The sequence below is a fragment of the Falco punctatus genome (genome assembly GCF_963210335.1).
Source record: "Falco punctatus genome assembly, chromosome: 6".
In the NCBI taxonomy this organism is placed as follows: domain Eukaryota; kingdom Metazoa; phylum Chordata; class Aves; order Falconiformes; family Falconidae; genus Falco; species Falco punctatus.
In genome coordinates, this window is record NC_137585.1 from 15,847,886 (window position 1) to 15,864,913 (window position 17,028).

At 40.0% G+C, this 17,028-nt stretch overlaps 1 protein-coding gene across 1 annotated transcript in view; it reads left to right on the top strand.

Annotated features, from left to right (window-relative positions):
* The window catches only part of EFCAB6 (EF-hand calcium binding domain 6), a 110,023-nt gene that overhangs the window by 55,605 nt on the left and 37,390 nt on the right, over window positions 1-17,028 (top strand). Inside the window, 7 exon segments of the mRNA XM_080391614.1 lie at window positions 3,305-3,466; window positions 9,333-9,532; window positions 10,445-10,508; window positions 12,384-12,479; window positions 12,481-12,501; window positions 13,639-13,776; window positions 16,099-16,185. Coding sequence (XP_080247740.1) covers window positions 3,305-3,466; window positions 9,333-9,532; window positions 10,445-10,508; window positions 12,384-12,479; window positions 12,481-12,501; window positions 13,639-13,776; window positions 16,099-16,185 — 768 coding nt within the window.

The window sequence follows — 17,028 nt, forward strand, 5'->3', positions numbered from 1 at the left end:
GCTGAGCCACCATCTGGAGCTTTATCCACACCTTCAGCAAGCGTTCTGGCACCCAGAGCTGCTGTGTTAGAGTAGACGGTTAGGTTGGGTTTGTCAGGCCTGAACGAAGAACTTTGCAACCCAACCTCAGAGATACAGAAACATGCAAGGGAGTAGGGCTTGGTGCCTCACATGGCTGGTAAATGTACTTGTAGCTTATTACTTGAACGTAGAAAAAGAACATACTTCTCACTGAGTACTTCAAGCTGCCAGCTGGGAAAGAGACAGTGCATGGCTAGCCCAGAGAGGCACATATGCTGATTGCTTGGCTAGCTGCTAACAAACAGAAAAGATAATGTCCCTGCCTTCCCAACCAGGAGAATGAAGAGTTTCTCTCCTTTTCATGACTGTCAGTTTCACAAAACTTGTAACCACTGTATCTGAAGACCCCACCACTCTCAAGTTTGTCTGAAATTGGTAGATGGACTCCAAATTTAGGGGAAAGGCTGACAGATGGGCATGAAAAGGATGATTGCATTATTCTTATTTCCCTAGGAAACCAAGGTAAAAGTGATGCTGTTAGGAGGGGAGTATAATTTAAATTATTATCTTCCCTGAAATCAGGGTAGATCTCAAGGATCCCTAGTGGCCCTTCTGTCTCTTAACAGACTTTGAACTCTTTGTGACTCTGTAATTACTGCCTGAAAGCAGGAATAGATTTCTTAGAAATATGTCAGTAACTTTCCAGTTCTTCTCCTTCCGTCTTTTTTAAGCTAGGTCATGTGTTTGCTTTTCTGCATAAATTTGGGAGGCAACTTTAGCCAGTTCTTTAAGAACCAATATGAATACACAGCAATATTCTGTAATTTGTTCCTTCCTTATTTTTTGTTAGTATTACTTGTTCAAGCAGCCTGCTTATATTGACTCTTTATTGAAGACTGATACAAAAAGAGGCTTTAAGTGCTTCACCCCCTTAATGCAATCTGTTGGTAGTTTTCTTTCTCTGTTGAATAGAAAGCCAAATTTTTTCTCAATTCCTCTTATATTACTGAAGCATTTATAGAATGAGTTCTCATTGCTCTTGATATTTTTTATATTGAATCTCAAATTGTGTTGTGGCCTTTCAGGTTTTGGTCATATATACTCATGCTTCTCTCTTATACTGTGATGGCATGTTTCACTGATGCACTGCCAGCTCTCCTTAAGTTATTTTCCCTTTAGACCCATTTTCTATGAGACTTTACTTTCTTGAGAAGGTAGAAATCTACTTTTTTCACTGTTCTCCTGCTTTCCTTCACAGGTGTCATAAACTCTGTCATTCCATCATCGTTCCTGCCTAAGCTGTATTTCACCTTTTCAAGCAGTTTCTCTGTGTTAATTAGGATAAAATTTAGAAAGACTTGCTATTCACTAGATTTTGCAGCATCAACAGGATGTCACTGACACATTCTGCAAATCTGCTGGACAACATGTTTTCTACTGTAATCATTACCCAACCAATTACAACCAGCTCTTTTACCTGGATGATTTTGCTTCTTTTTCTCTTTTCTTAGAAAAAAATCTCCAAATCTCCAAGAGCTTCAAATCCAAATCCTGTTTTCCCTGTCTGTGATATATAGTAGGCATCCTACCATTGTAGCACTCATTCTCATAGGTTTTTATCAGTAGAACTCTAAATAAGGCTTAAGAACTGTAAGATTTCAGGATCTTCCAAGAACCATAAGGACTTCCAGGTTCCCTTTTTTATACCACATTTCTTATATTCATGTACTGACAATCAGCATGCTTGATCCATTCTGTCTGCTTTTGTCTTTTCTATGACTCTGTAATGTATAGCCCTATTCCAAGTAGTTTTAGGTCCCCAGCTAAGTGGCTGTGGTTAATACCTTCCTGTGAGCTTTTATGTCAGCTCTTTTCTTCAATCTGGTCTAAGGCTTCCCTACTAGGTTATAAAGCTAGTAGATAAAGAGAGCTTTTTGCGAATAAGCCCCTGACAGGGCAGATGGTCTTTTAGATAACATCCTACAAGTAATCATTCATTTATTTCCAGGATACATCCAACCTTTGCCTCAGTCTTGAACTTCAATAAGGAGGAATGATATAAAGAACATTTGGGTTTACCTGCATCACCTGTCCTGTAATTACTTTTTCATTTTCTCAGGGTCGTTCATACAAGGCCTATGTTGATAGGCAGGATGATAGAATAATCAGTTGGATGGGACAGATAAAGTTGGTAACTACATTCAGGCAAGAGAGCAGATATCTCAGAAGACCAGGTGCCTTCAGCAGATGAGTCCATCTGAGATCCTTAGGAGGTAGTCATCAGGCACTGTAATCTTTTGATCCCTTTTGGGAGGCTTAGAGTTAATCTTCTGTGTGCTGCTCAGATCAAAGTAAAACTCTTTTCATTAGCATATTTTTAGAATAAGTTTTAAAATGTTAAGATTATCTTCAAGTTTAAGGAATACTATAAAACACATTTAATAAATCTATAAAATAAGACTGCTGAATATTTCTGCATTTTGCTTATATGGAAATACATTCTCTAAAATTTAACAAAAATAATTGTTCTAACTTTCCTTTTCATGGCTTATAGTAAATCCATAATGGATGTAAAAGGTGCAAGTGGGGCACATTACATACCCTTTAATTTAATTTATTTTCTATCTTTAAAAGTCTTAAAATATTCAATTGTTATTTATTTTAATGGCTTATTGATGAAGGTTGTGGTATTTCAGCAAGAAGACTATATAGTCCATATCTATGGACTTTCTTATAGGGCCCAAGAAAGAAAGGTATTCTGGCCATTCCTCCAAAGGGAAAAAGCATAGAAGTGGTTTAGTTGGGATACAGGAAGAAAGAAAACATCATAAGAGATATTTTTTACTTTTAAAATCAATGGAAAGACTTTCATTAACTTCTTTCATGGTAACTTAGCCATCTCATGTTAACTGAGAAGATATTAAAGGATGAAGGTGGCTCCTTAGCTGATGTAGAAATTTGGGATCTTTAGAAAATAAGCCTTCACTTTGGAGGTCTTCATTTGCAAAATAAACACTTCAGAGCAGTAGCAGTCAATTTCTGGGGTGGGTTCTTTTTCTTCTCTCTCTCTTTTCTATAAAGCAAGCTATACATAAGAAATGTTTGCACAAGATGGGCCTTGGCAACCTATCATTTTGTTTTGCATCAACGAAGCTTCTTCCATGTCTATGTCTTGTTTGTCATTGAAGCAATCTTGGTCGTTATTGCTGTATCAAACGTTTGAAACTACAAAAAATAAGCAGCTTGTCTTCATGCACAATCTTTCAATTTTAGAATCAAGTAGATTGAAGATCAATCTAATAAATATGCTCAGAACAGAACTGTTGAGGAAGTAATTAAAAGGCAGAAGGGCAGAGTGATAAAACAGACAGCAACTATTAAAGACAGCTTTTTTGCCTGCAACAAGCAATCACATGGGAAAATTAATAAAGCTGGCTTGTGGAAGGTAGGAAAGATGTTACCTATTTTTCTCTCTCCTGTACTTTTCCCAGAAAGATACTGTCTTAGCAATGTATCTGCTCACATAAGTAAAGTTAAATCCTTCAGGACTGTTTCAGTTACTGATAAGCTAAACAGGTCTTATGTAGGTTATTGTATGAGAAAGGATCTCATCTTTAAAGACATAAAATTGTCATCCTGTAGTAGCCCTACGTCTTGAAAACTTCCACTGCTCCCAGTTGTCAAAAACTACATGTATGAATTGGGACTGGCAAGACACAGCTGGGACTTGGGGGCCTAATGTCAACAAACAACACACCTATTGTATGAAGTGAGTGGGCATACCTTAAAGAATTATCAAAGCCTTAACTCAAGAGTCCTTAAGCCCTCTTTGCAACTCCACAGTGGTAGCTGGTAGGAACCTGATATAGGTAGGTGAAGAATAAGATTCTTAACAGTTACAGCATGACACTTCAGGGCGAATGACCTAAGCTAATTGTATACTGTCTTTGAGATCTCTGAGCCTCAGCTTCCTCTGAACCACTCTTGGACCGCAGTGTGGCTTCTTATCGTGCTGGGACTATGGCACCTCCTGGGGTCCCCGGCTCTCTTGCTCACTTTTGCTCTACTTTCAAAGGAGCCTGCAGTGTTTGTGTCCAGGAAATCTCCTCCAGACATCTAGTAGCATTTCAGGGTGTAGACTGGTCACCAAAAGGAGAGGAGAACCTTTCTGTAGCTCTTATTTGGCTTCAGTGGCTTTAATCATGTTGTAAATTTCCAATGCAATTATTTGATGTTGGATGGCTTTTGATATTAAGTTAGCTGATTTGGGTACAGCATCTCAGTGCTGAGAAGATCCACAATAACACACATGTATTGAAATTGTATAGTTCTTACTTGGCAAGACTTCCCACTGAATTTTGTAGGTGTCTTTTTTAAGGTAGCATTATCTGTGGTATTCCTAGTGCTCATCACAGCTTTAATGGCTTATCTGACTGCCTGTTGTGCTTTGGACAGGCTTGTGAGGTCATGGATTTGGGATTGTAGCTGTAACGCTGTTGACAGCCAGCTGTACGTTTCCTTCTTTTTACATTTCAAAGCAAAATCCTTTGCTGAAAGTTGAGACTGGGCAGGAAAAGAGACATGATGGCAGTAACATTTTCCTAGTCTACCTAGATTTAAGCAAGATGTGCTGCTGAATAGTGTTATGACAGTAATGCACTCTCTGCCTGCCCTTTGTCTGGGCGCTGATGCATGAGTTAAACCAGAACTGAACCTTTGAAAATGGCCTGCATAGTCCCTTGAGAAAGTTTGTCCCGTTCTGTCTTTACTCTGATTCAGCATCCATGTACCACGGACTGTGTATGTTGTCACCAGCTACTGTTGCAGGGACAAATACACTGACTGTGAGGGGGTGACAAGCTGTTGCCTTCCTTTCTCTCCTTCTCGGCATAGGCCCATGAGGTATGTGCTCTACACCATACGACAGGATGAAGGCTGTTACTACAGAGCCTTCCCCTGCGAACACTGTAGCTGCATTCAGCCACACATCATCTTACCCCCAGGTGGGTATCTCTCTGCAGTTATGTGCAGGAAATAAAATTGCTTTGAAATGAAGGGGAGGGAAAGAGGGAGGACAAAGCACGTAAAATATTTTCCGTTTTTCTTAATATTTTCTTGTTAATAATACACTTATTTGGAATACGTTAAGCTGCAACCCTTCCTCCCATACAAATCTGCCATCTGTGGCACATACCTTTGGGACATTGGCTTTGGTTGTTGTGATTTACACTACAATGTGATACCTAAGAGGCTTATATGTTGCCTGCAGCTAATGCAGCAACATGCGTTTTGTCACTGTTAGGCAGAACAAACTCATTCTACCTGCTGCTTTTTCTTCTGCATTGGCTGTCTGTATACAACTCACATTTAAGATATTTGTATAGCACCAGAAGCTATTGAACAGTTAGTCTTTGTGGTTTCATTGTTCTTTTATTACACTGTGGATGATGCATTTCTCAAGTTTTGGCAATGTACAAAGGATAAAAAATCATCATGTACCTGCAGCAGGTATATGCATCGCTGCACTGTGATGTTCTTGGACACTGCAAGCTCAGCAGAGACCAGCTGGGTGGAATACTGCCTGGGAACTCTGCCCCGCTGCTGCTCATTATGATCAGTCAAAAGGGGCATGCTTCACTGCAATAGTCCTGTTCTGCCCTGCCTTGTGCTGAGTGAAATAAGCCTACCCTGGAATGAACGAGGATGAGAGCTCTGTGTGAATAAGGGTGATTAAAAGGGATTCCTTGTCAGAACTGAAGTGACAGACTACTTATGTCACTGGGAACTGCCTGGGCATGTGTGTTTTCAGGTGACATGCAGACTGAAACCACATCACTTGTGGTCTTTAAAGATTTCTGCAGCTTTTGCAAAAGAAAGGGTGTTTTCCACCTCATTGTCTAGGTGGGATTCCAACTGGAAATTTTCACGTTCTTCCTGCTTTAATTTCCCTGACACTTCTACCAAGATGTTCATCAATCCTTGCCCTGGGAGCACCGTTGCTTCTCACCCAAGAGCTTGTAGAGCTTCTGTGGTAGATAAGGGCATCTCAAAATGGGTGTCTAGCACCATTGTAGGCACTGTGGGGAATCTCCCCTGGTCTCCAACTGCCACTTCAGAAGTATGTAGGACTCTGTGTATCATATCTGCCAGCTGCATATAGATGTTTTTGATACATCACATTGTCGCAAATGGCGTGGGCGGTATGACATGTCCCAGGTGCATTTGGGTGGGTATGTTGTGAGGCATTTTGGGGTGCCACTGAAGTTAAAGTGATCTACAGTGGTGTACTGCTTTTTGACTTGATCCTGATTCTGTAGCTAGGCAGGTGTGCCAATGCCACCACCCTCCTTATTGGCACATTTGAAACTGCTACTCTGATCATGGCTCCATTTAAAGCAGCCAGGCAGCTACCGTACAGCTGGACAGAGTGGCTTGTCCTCAGAGGTGGAATAGGATACTCAACCAGTAATAGCATAGTGTGGTAGTGATAAACATAAAAGCATACTTGTGTTCTGATTTGTTATTCCAGGCAAAGCCATAGAAATGGGCAGAAGCTGTCTGCCCAACTTGGAAGTGGATAAGGTCTGTTTATTTCATAGAATCATAGAATCATAGTATCATTTAGGTTGGAAAACATCTTTAAGATCATCAAGTCCAACCGTTAACCAAGGACTGCTAAGTCCACCGCTAAACCATGTTGCCAAGCACTGCATCTATGCATTTGTTAAATACCTCCAGGGATGGTGATTCCACCACCTCCCTGGGCAGCCTGTCCCAATGCTTGGCCACCCTTTCAGTGAAAAAATGTTTCCTAATATCTGATCTAAACCTCACCTGGTGTAACTTGAGGCCATTTCTTCTTGTTCTGTCACTTGTTAGCTGGGAGAAAAAACCTACACCCACTGTGCTGCAGCCTCCTTTCAGGGAACTGTAGAGAGCAATGAGGTCACCCCTGAGCCGCCTCCTCCTCTCCAGACTACACAACCCCAGTTTCCTCAGCCGCTCCTCATAGGACTTTTTCTCCAGACCCTTCACCAGCTTCACTGCCCGTCTCTGGACACGCTCCAGCATCTCAGTGTCTTGCAGTGAGGGGCCCAGAACTGAACACAGCATTTGAGGTGCAGCCTCACCAGTGCCCAGTACAGGAGGACAATCACTCCCCTTGTCCTGCTGGCCATGCTGTTCCAGATACAAGCCAGGATAGTGTCGGCCTTCTTGGTCACCTGGGCACACAGCTGGCTCACGTTCAGCCGGCTGTCAGCCAGCACCCCCAGGTCCTTTTCTGCCAGGCAGCTTCCCAGCCGCTCTTCCCCAAGCCTGTAGCATTGCATGGGGTTGCTGTGACTCAGGTGGCACAGACCAGGCACTTCTTGTTGAACCTCATACAGCTGGCCTCAGCCCATCAATCCAGCCTGTCCAGATACCTCTGCAGAGCCTTCCTACACTCAAGTTTGTATAACATTATGTTACAGTGGCATTAGGGGAGTGGGCAGAATGCACCCTTACACTCCTCTGAAGGGTAATTGATGTTGATATGCCTGAATAACTCAAAAAAGCAGAAATAAAATCACCAGTTAACCTTTGCAGGGTTATAAAAATACTGTCAGTTTGCTGTGTTTTTCTTTACAGCTTACAGCATACGACACCTTCTAACTGCTTGCCTGTGGAGTGCCAAAGGTGTGAGGCTCGTTAGTGAAGGGGGATGCTGAACTCCACCTCCTTTACCAAAGAGTAAGCTAGTACCTCTGGCTTTGCTGGCCTGGCTTTCCTGGGAACTGGGCAAGTAGGCACAGACCTTGCCTTTTCACCCTTGGACTTGTCCAATATTTAATGTAGTTCAAAATCAGGAAGAGAATAACTGAAGCTCGGTCAGGGGTCCTGGGGTAACATCCACAATTTGTCTGCGTGCCTTCACTTGTGTGAAGGATTACAGTGTCTTCTCCCTGTAAGGTTGTCACCAATCCTCTTCCTTTAAAGAAGACTTAGAAACTGTCTTTCGTGAGCCATTCAGCACAGGACAATGACCTAGTCATACAATTTAACATGACTTAATCTTGTATGCAGTTTTGTCAGAGTTTTATCACTTTTTTCTTCTAGATGAAAGTACTAATAGTTGAAACTGTAGTCACCAACATTACTATTGTGACTGATTCTCTTCAGCTTTGATTGGATTTGTGCAGCCAGATTTCCTTATCATTACTATTAAGTATTTGATCTGATGGTAAATACTTGTTCAACTGAACATAAAATGTGTTTGCTTATCCAGAAGCTTTACCTTCATAGAAAGGAATAATAATTTGCTAATTATTCTCACTTTTTTTAACAATCCTTATGCTGTTCAGCTATCTAATGATTTTTTTTCTTTTAATCTGTACAATTAAATAAAATATAATGGCAAGAGTAATTGCTGTAGGAACACTTGGAAAGTCAGGACAGAGGTGTGCAGGATAGTTATAAAGAAATAGACCCAAATCAGGAATTACAAGGCAGCTGAAGGAAATGAAAGGTTTTGGAAAAGCCAGCAGCAGCAGCAGAGGCTAAAACTACAACTTTTCAAGGAAACAGGAGGTGGGAAAAGTAGAAGAAACCCATAGACCCCTCCACAGCTGACTGCCAGGTAACATTGAGGGGCACAACAGCAGACTGCAACCACTCCAGACTGCTGTACCATTTAGATGCAGAAAGGTAGAAGGCCTAAAAAAAAAAAAAAAAAAAAAAAAAAGAGAGAGAAAAAAAAAAAAGAGATTGGGACATGGGAGGAATGGAGGAAGATCAGAAAGTTCCTTGCCAAAATGGATCCCCAAATCTGCTTTGAAGAGCAGCAATGCAGAAGGAATCGTGCCTTCCACCTCACTGCAGCTGTATGTGGTTCAGGGGTCTGAATCCTTTCTGCAGCATTTCTTGTCCTGGAGGGAGTTGTGGCAGGCTTGTGGGGAAAAGTGGTAGCAGGAAATTCTGCAAATGACAGTTTTCCTCCAGTCTTCTAAACGAGCTAATGTAATTTCTTCTGGCACTTCTTCCTTTCCAGGTGAAGTTTAATCTTAGCCTGTCACTCAGTGCTTTTGCTTAAAATGCAAGTCTCAAAAATATAGTCAAATTTTGCTCTGTGTCTCTTTCTATATAGAATTAAAGTGGTACAGAGTAAATCTATATTTAAATGGCTTACTGTAAATGTAAGGAAGAGAGATCAATTTTCAGAGTAATTTCAAGTTAAGTCACAGGATAAACCACCCAGATATTTAGTATTCAAAATGGTATATTAAGCAAGAAAACAGGCCCTTATATAACTAACTTTATTTCTCTTCTAACAGGTGTTGGAAGATCATGGCATGCCAATGGATGACAGTGAATTTAATCTGCTAACAGAAATGCTACGGTTACCAGATGGAGGGTTGAGTTATTTGGATTTTGTGGCAATACTGGAAGGTAAAGGAATTTTAACAGCAATAAAGCATGAAGCAAACCTTTCCTGGAAGATCCAGAACTTTTCTCTTTTGAGGAAATATTATTGGTGAAATTAGGAAAAGATCAGTGATAGCACACATTTTTAGCACATGCATGATCTTCCTGTCTGTAGTTCTGATCCAGCTAAGCTGCTGAGTACCGAACTCGGGGCGAGAGGGAAACTGGAACATGTGGGATGTGAACTAACTGAAGGTCCACAGATAGGTGCCATGGAGCTGTCACTAACAGATTGCAAAAAGTAACTGACTGATTGCTTTGCCTTGAGTAGATCCTTGTGCCCAGGGTTTCTAACTCTTATTCAGTGTCTTGGAATTATGTTGTATCTTAAATTACAGTGGATGATTTTATAGTAGTGATGTCCATCAATTGTTTTTGATTCTGTGTAAAAAGCCCAAAGCCAGTAACTACTCCTTTCAGAAAAGAAAGATCTGTTAGTAAGCTGTTAGTGATGAGTTCTAGTGGCAGTATATACAACTGGAGCTCTGTAGTGTAATCTAGTTACTTATAGGTTCACAGTTTTAATTTCAAGTACTGCTTTTGAATATTAAAACTGTTAAGGGACGTTGCTACTAGAGAATGCTGAAATGCGGCTATCTGTAATCTAATTGATAGTTTTATTAGAGAGAGGATGACTTACTGTTTGTGTACATATAGATATATGGTCCACCCATACAGTGAGTATAGTGAGGATGTGGTCTTCATTGATTTATTTTCTGAGGAATGAGTACCAGAGGAATATACTCATAATTTGGGAGCACATTTTTTCACCTCAGCTACTTGCCATACCCCATCAGTAATTTCACTGATTTCAAGGCAGTGTAAGTAAGGGGTTTGATTTTCGACTCTTAAAAATGAGGCTGATGAATCTGAACTGACTGTTTAGGGTAGAATCCTGAGTCCAGACTAAAGCTAGTAAGTAATTATTAATTTCTAATTTCTTTTGTACTTATGCTTTAAGTCTGGTGCCACTGAAGTCAACAGCAGTTCGGACACTAGCTTCAAGGCCTGTTTTAACTTCCATAGTATGTCTCTGTTATTTTTCTTAGAGGTGTGTGTTATTTTTTTCCCCCACACTGTTACTGTTATTTTCTGCTGTCATTATTTAGCTTTCAGAGCTAAGACAAGAGGGAGACCTGACTCGAGGCTGGCTGACATAATATTTAGGTTTTTCTTCATTCTGGCCTAGAAGTTTAGAACTTTGTGAATATATCCAGTTAATCATCTGTCCTCCAAAATATGTGCACCTTCATCCAGTAGCCTAATAAAAGATATTCACAACAGGTTAACCTTGAGGAAAATTAGTGTGCCAGCTCTTTGATATAAATCAAGAATCAACGCTGTTTTGTCTGTATTTAAAGTTTTTGCTTTTGCCAATTATAAGAATCACAGCTTTTCTTTCCATACATTACTGTATCTTATAGTTTAAAAGGAAATGTGATGTACATTTAATATAAATCAGAAGTTTCAGAAACCAGAAGGCAAAGAAAAAGCTCTCCTCACTTGCTTTTCAATGATTTGTGATTTACTGAGTTGGAGAGTGATCTATAGTTACAGAACAAGAAACCTGATTTTCTTCTTATAAGCTTTAGCAGGAAGATAACACAAGTACAAATTGTATTGACTAGACTTCAATAGAAACTGGAATTGAAAAAAGGGAAGGATAGTGAATGTCTGTAGGGGGGAGTAGGATTTAAAGGGTAAAATCAAGAGAAGTTAAAATAACGCAGTGAATACTATTTAGTGATTCTTTGGTGTAGTTGTACAGGCTCTTGTGTGTCGGTGTATGTAAATCTTTTAAAAAGAAAAGAAATGTTCCTTTAGAACAGACGATTAACTTAGCATTTTTCTTATCAATCACAAGTAGGGTATAGTGAAATGTCAGTGTGTACATTTTTCTTTGCAAGTTCTTCCTATTCTAAAATCTGACAGGAATTACTTTACTTCTCTATATGGCTCATACGATGCAGAAAAATTCTAAAATGCTCAAAAGACTACAAAAGATGCTTGGTATCTTTTTCCTCAGAAGTAAGGCAAAATAGATTCCTAGAGTATCACTGCATGATGAGCAGAAGGAATCAGATATGGAATGGTGACAAAAATAGCTTTTCTGTGGCCTAAATGTACCTTAGCCGTTCAGGACTGGAAGTACCTAGGTGCCCTTCTGGGAATCTGGCTGTCACCCTTTCCTGATCCTGCTGGGCTGTGGGATAATAAACTTGTGACGATATGAAGCTGCTGTTTGTGCAAGACTGAGTCTTGCCAGAACAGAACATCAGGCTGAAATAGTTTCAGGGGTGATGCTTTGTTAAGTCAGGAGTATTTTGATGGCAGATCTCCTGAAATAGCTCGCATTGGTTCAAACTGGAGGAGGGCTTAGCCAGGATAGAATTGCTCCGGGGGAAATAGTCTAGCACGCAGCAGCTGTGCTATACAGTCAAAGATGTAGCAAATTGCTTTCTCTGACACTGTCTGCAGCTCCTGCGTTCCCTTACTGAGACAGGTGGGCAATATGACAGCAAGTCACAGCTTTCATGGTGCTCCTTTTCTCCTCCTCCAGTCTGATACCTCCCCTCCTCAAAGCAACCAGGCATCAGAAGAGGCTAAAGCAAAAGAAAACGACCTTGCTTCAGCTGTGCTTTCTTCAGTTGAGAAGAAAGTTTTCCCACCTTGTGCTGGGAAAATTATAGCAGCTGAGGCCATTACTGTAAATAAGGTAGACACCACTAATTCTGCATACAGCTATTGGACTTGGCCATGTCTGGGCTGTAAAGAATATGATTGCAGGGTTTCTTGTTTTATGTTATATTACTGTGCTATTTATGAGATATGTTTAATATTTTTTCAATGTTTGCTATACTTTGATTTCATTATTGCAGATGCCAGACTGAATGGGCCAGGAGCTCCATTATGTGATAGCCATCTCTCACAGACTACATGGTGGTAAATATCACTACATGACTGCTGAAGAATGTCTCAATCAACTTACATCATCACAAAATGATGGAAGTCTATGGGGTGCATACATCAAGCCATGGTTTGCTTTTGGCAGTGAAGCTGGTCGTTATTTTGATACACACGTTTGTTTTAAAAGTTGGTTTGGAGGAGCTGTCAGGAAAGTGACTCTAAAAATTATGTTGGATTTCATGTCATCTTTGTTCTCAGAAACTTCCAGTTCAAATATTTTTAGTTATCAAGGCAAAACTTTTTTTTCCCCCCTAATTGTCTTCTCTGCAGCCTCTGCCAGGAAAGTAAGATCCAAGTTATTTTTTCCCAGACTTTTGTGAACACAGCTATTAAAGATTCTGTAATTAGGAAAGAATATCTCTATACTACTCATTCATTGAACAGTTCATCTATTGATGAGAGGGATCTTTCAAGAAGATGTTCTTAGTCTCTAAAGTTTGCAACACAGTGGGCTTAATCAAGAGTTGTTTTCCAACTTTTCTGTTTGCATATTATTTTCTGTAATTACCATTAGAATGTACTCCTTGAATTCCTACCACGGATATGCGCAGAGTAAGAGAGATCACAGTTTACAAAGGAGAGAAGCTGCAGTCATTACCCTTTTTACTCAGTTCATCCCATCCCATCCCTGTTCATTGAGAGAAGTGGAAAAATCAGCATTCAGGAAAAGGATCCTCTGTTCAAACCAGCTTGGACACGCCTAGCAAAGCTGATCATATTGATCAGCATTACTTTAGATTTCTGAAGAACTGCACCATTTTAAAGGTGTTTGAACAATCTTACCTATTTTAATGGGAGATGCCATTCAGCTGGTAGATCAATTGCTGTAAAGCCTCTCTCCATCACAGGTTTTCTAAGGGTAGGGTAGGGTAGAAATGAGATACTTCTCAGTATAGTACTCATGGGAAGTGGAGGTGAATTTGTAAATCTGTATGTTGGGCGCTTTTTGATGCTCCCTACTTTTTACTTATTTTTCTGTACATGCTTGAGATGAAAGCAGTAAGATTGCAGTTTACTGAGGACTATCCCAAGTGTTTAGTAAGGCAGTGCTATAAATGCTTTGTATTCTCAAACTGTGTTAAAATACTTGCCTGTTGTCAAAACAAGTCTAGAGCAAACATTTGTTATTTATGTTTAAAAATATGTAGTTGACATGTTAAATATGTTTAGTTAAATATTCCTTGTTAGGACACCTATTCTGCCTTCCATGAAACAGACAGTAACCATGATGGTATCATTAATGTGCTTGACTTTTGCCAGACATCTTTTTACTTCATCTTTGAGGTGAGGAAATCCTGCACCTACTTGGTTTGTGGGGAACGAACTTGACCTCCATGTTAAATTACCAAGAATCCCATCAACTCTTCCACACCTAAGAAACCAAGGAGTTTGGCTCATGCCATCTCACAAATAAGAAAGAAAAAGTTGTGTAGTACCTACAGTAATCTGATGTGTTTACAGAAATGAATATGCTGTGTGAAAATTTGTATTGGATATAATTGAAAAAAAAAGACATTATTAAAAATGTCTTTATCAAGCTGAAGCTGTGTAGCTTTACCAAGTTCTCAGTGATTTATGACTCTGTTAAATTAGATATTGAATCCAGTACTGGGTTAAAATGCCCGAACTACCCCAGGGGACTGCTTAAATTTGTAAGGTCAAGCATATATACTGGTGCCTGAGATGCAGCCTTAGAGCTGAGCTAGCCTCCAAACAGGACAACTTTGCTGCATCTTCCAGGCATGCAGAGCTGGGGATGTGGTTTGGGAATCAGATGTCATTTTGAATTCAGGAGCAGCCAGGGTAGTTCGCTGCCTGGCACAGTGTCTGTCAGTTCTGAGGCTGGTATTATCAGTGTATGTTACGGTAGACCAGAGGCTCATGCCCCAGACCTTTAATGATAAAGCATTTCAGCACTAAAAAATTCATTCTAAAACCTCAGTGTGAAACTCTGTTTAACTATGCAAACAGAGAAAAAAATCATAAAAATAACGACAAGATACAGCAGGACTGAAAATGCTCCCGATCAGCAGCTCATCTCCGCTGTGGCAGTGAAGATGTGATATATACACATAGGCTTATTTCACAGTTTTTATTTGTCTTTTGCAGCATTACTCCTGGCTCTGATGTTAGTAATATTTATCTGCTTGGTTTGTTTTTCTTTTTTCCTGAATTGGACAACTGAATGAATCAAGGACATCAGTTCAAAACAAGAAAGGAGACTGGTGATGATTGAGTCTTGCAAACATTTGGAGTCTGAGACCAATTACCGTCATGCTCTTGTTTCCGTTTCAGTTTGGACTTTGCTAGAAATTGAAACATTTTGAATTTAGCTCCAGAATTTCCTTATTTCAAATACTATTATTGTTTCACAAGTCCAGTAAAGAAAATAGTGATTGAAAGCCTTAAGAGCACTTGCATTTTCCCAGTTATGTTTTTAGACTGTTTTTGTGGGTTGATTATTTAGGCTTATGGAATCTTCTCTCTAGCAGTGGGAGTGGAGAAAACCCAGAAGGTTCCCAGGCACCTGAAATAGATTAAAGCAGCATTCATGTTTCTAAATCTGAACAGAGCTCTCAGCAAAGGCTGTCAAGGCCCAGAGCCCCAGGAGACCAGGGATGGCTGAGTTTGCAGTGTTGCAGTTCTCCAGGACCTAAGTTCTGCTCTGTGCCCACCTGGGTGGTACAGGAACTCGGTGGGTAGATCACATGTAGTTACTGCACCTCACCTGGTCTGCAGACCCAATATACCTCTGCCTCTTGTTTGAGAATCTTTGTCCAAGAAGCGTATTCCTGGAGCTCAGCTGAACCGGGCTCTGAAGCCGTATGTCTGTAACATTTCCTTACAAAGCAATAGCCAGAGCAGGAATGAGTGCTGGGATGCAGCATGAAGCGGGCAGCTGTGTGTTAAGAGAAATGACCAGCCTCTCCTTAGTTTTCTAACTGGAAGCACTTAGAAAAGCTAAAGAGAATTGGGCACCAAAAGAAGGGCTGTGCTTCTCAGGTGAAGGAAAGCGCACTATTTCAAGGAATGGTGAGACGTAAGGTCCCCTCAATTCTCAGGTAGGTGTATCCTTGCTTAGCACACAGATCCTAATCTGATGCACCCATATTCCTCCCCATGCTTGGATTCAATTAGAAGTACCAGGCCCCCAAAAGTTAGGCACCTGTAATGGTGGCTGAATTTTCAAATATGGGTCTTACTCCCCAGCCGTGTCGTGGAAATTCACAAAGATAGTTTTGATCTACATTATTGATGTAAATCAAGGATAATCTTCCTGGAGTCACTCCAGGATATAATTGTTTCTGAGATAATTAACATTTCCTTCTATGTGTATAAATGATCTGTGCTGGCTCTTGAGTTTGAGGGAGAATTGAACAACATTGATTTGAAAATAAATAGGGAATTACAAAATTTAAAACATCTTCGCTAACCTGCAGCTAGGGAAATAAGGCAGTATTTAAAGAATTAAGTTTACACAGATGTGAAGTAACAGTCTTTAATGGGTATCTTAGAAACTAGAAAACAAAACCACCACTACCATGAAGAACAATAAAAAAGAGGGAAACTTGTGGAGATTAAAGATCCCACTAACATAAAACATAGTTAGTTGTTTGTTTTTTTTTCCTTTTCTGAGGAAAAAACCAGATGATAATGGATGCAGAGCTAGCTTGTGATCACGCTCATTACTACCTTGTTATCAAAGCAAGAACCAGATGGCATGACCTAGCAAGGGTAAGAGGAATGTTTTCTTTAAATAAATAAGTAGCACTAATAGATTTCAGAACATTATGCAATGTTGATCTTCAGATTCTATAAATATTCAGAGACCCCTGCAAAATAGCTCATTAATGATAAAAACTTACTATCTGATTAAAAAAAAATCAGTTTGAATAATATTCAATTTTTGTAACATTGATTATGTAGTAGATGTTATTATAGTTATTTTTAACACTTTCTTCATATTTTGCTATTGTTGGTTTTATTTAATGTTTCTGTTGTAAGAGTAGTAATGAGCTTCACCTGAGACCTGTTTGACTACACACTGCCCACACACGCACCTGCTCCTATGATGACACCCAGTGTTGCCCAGCACAGAGATGCATTGACCACGATGTTTACACCATCCAAAAAGACTCTCACAAAACTGTCCTATAAAGATTATTTCCACCTTTGGGACAACAGAGTAGCATAAGAAAAATGAATATAATTTTTTCATTAAATGTTTGTGTAGATTAGACAATGGTGGTACTGGTAGTCTCAGTTGGAAACATGAATGGTGAAAAACCTGACAAACCCAACCAAGCAACCAAACCCCAAAGCAAAATCTAATTCATATTATGTATATAACAAGACGAGGACAAAATCTGGAGGTGTGCCATTTTCCAGTGCCTTCATCTTCCACTGGCATGCTTCGGCAGTGGGCACACCGCAGCTGCATGGACATTTCTCATGCTCATATCCCCTGTGCTTGCCATCAGTAAGAAACTTTCCACACAGAGTACATTACCCAAGCACCTGTGATGTCAATCCCGATTCAAGCTTTTGGGAGTTGCACACCCGTAGTGGAAAGTAAGA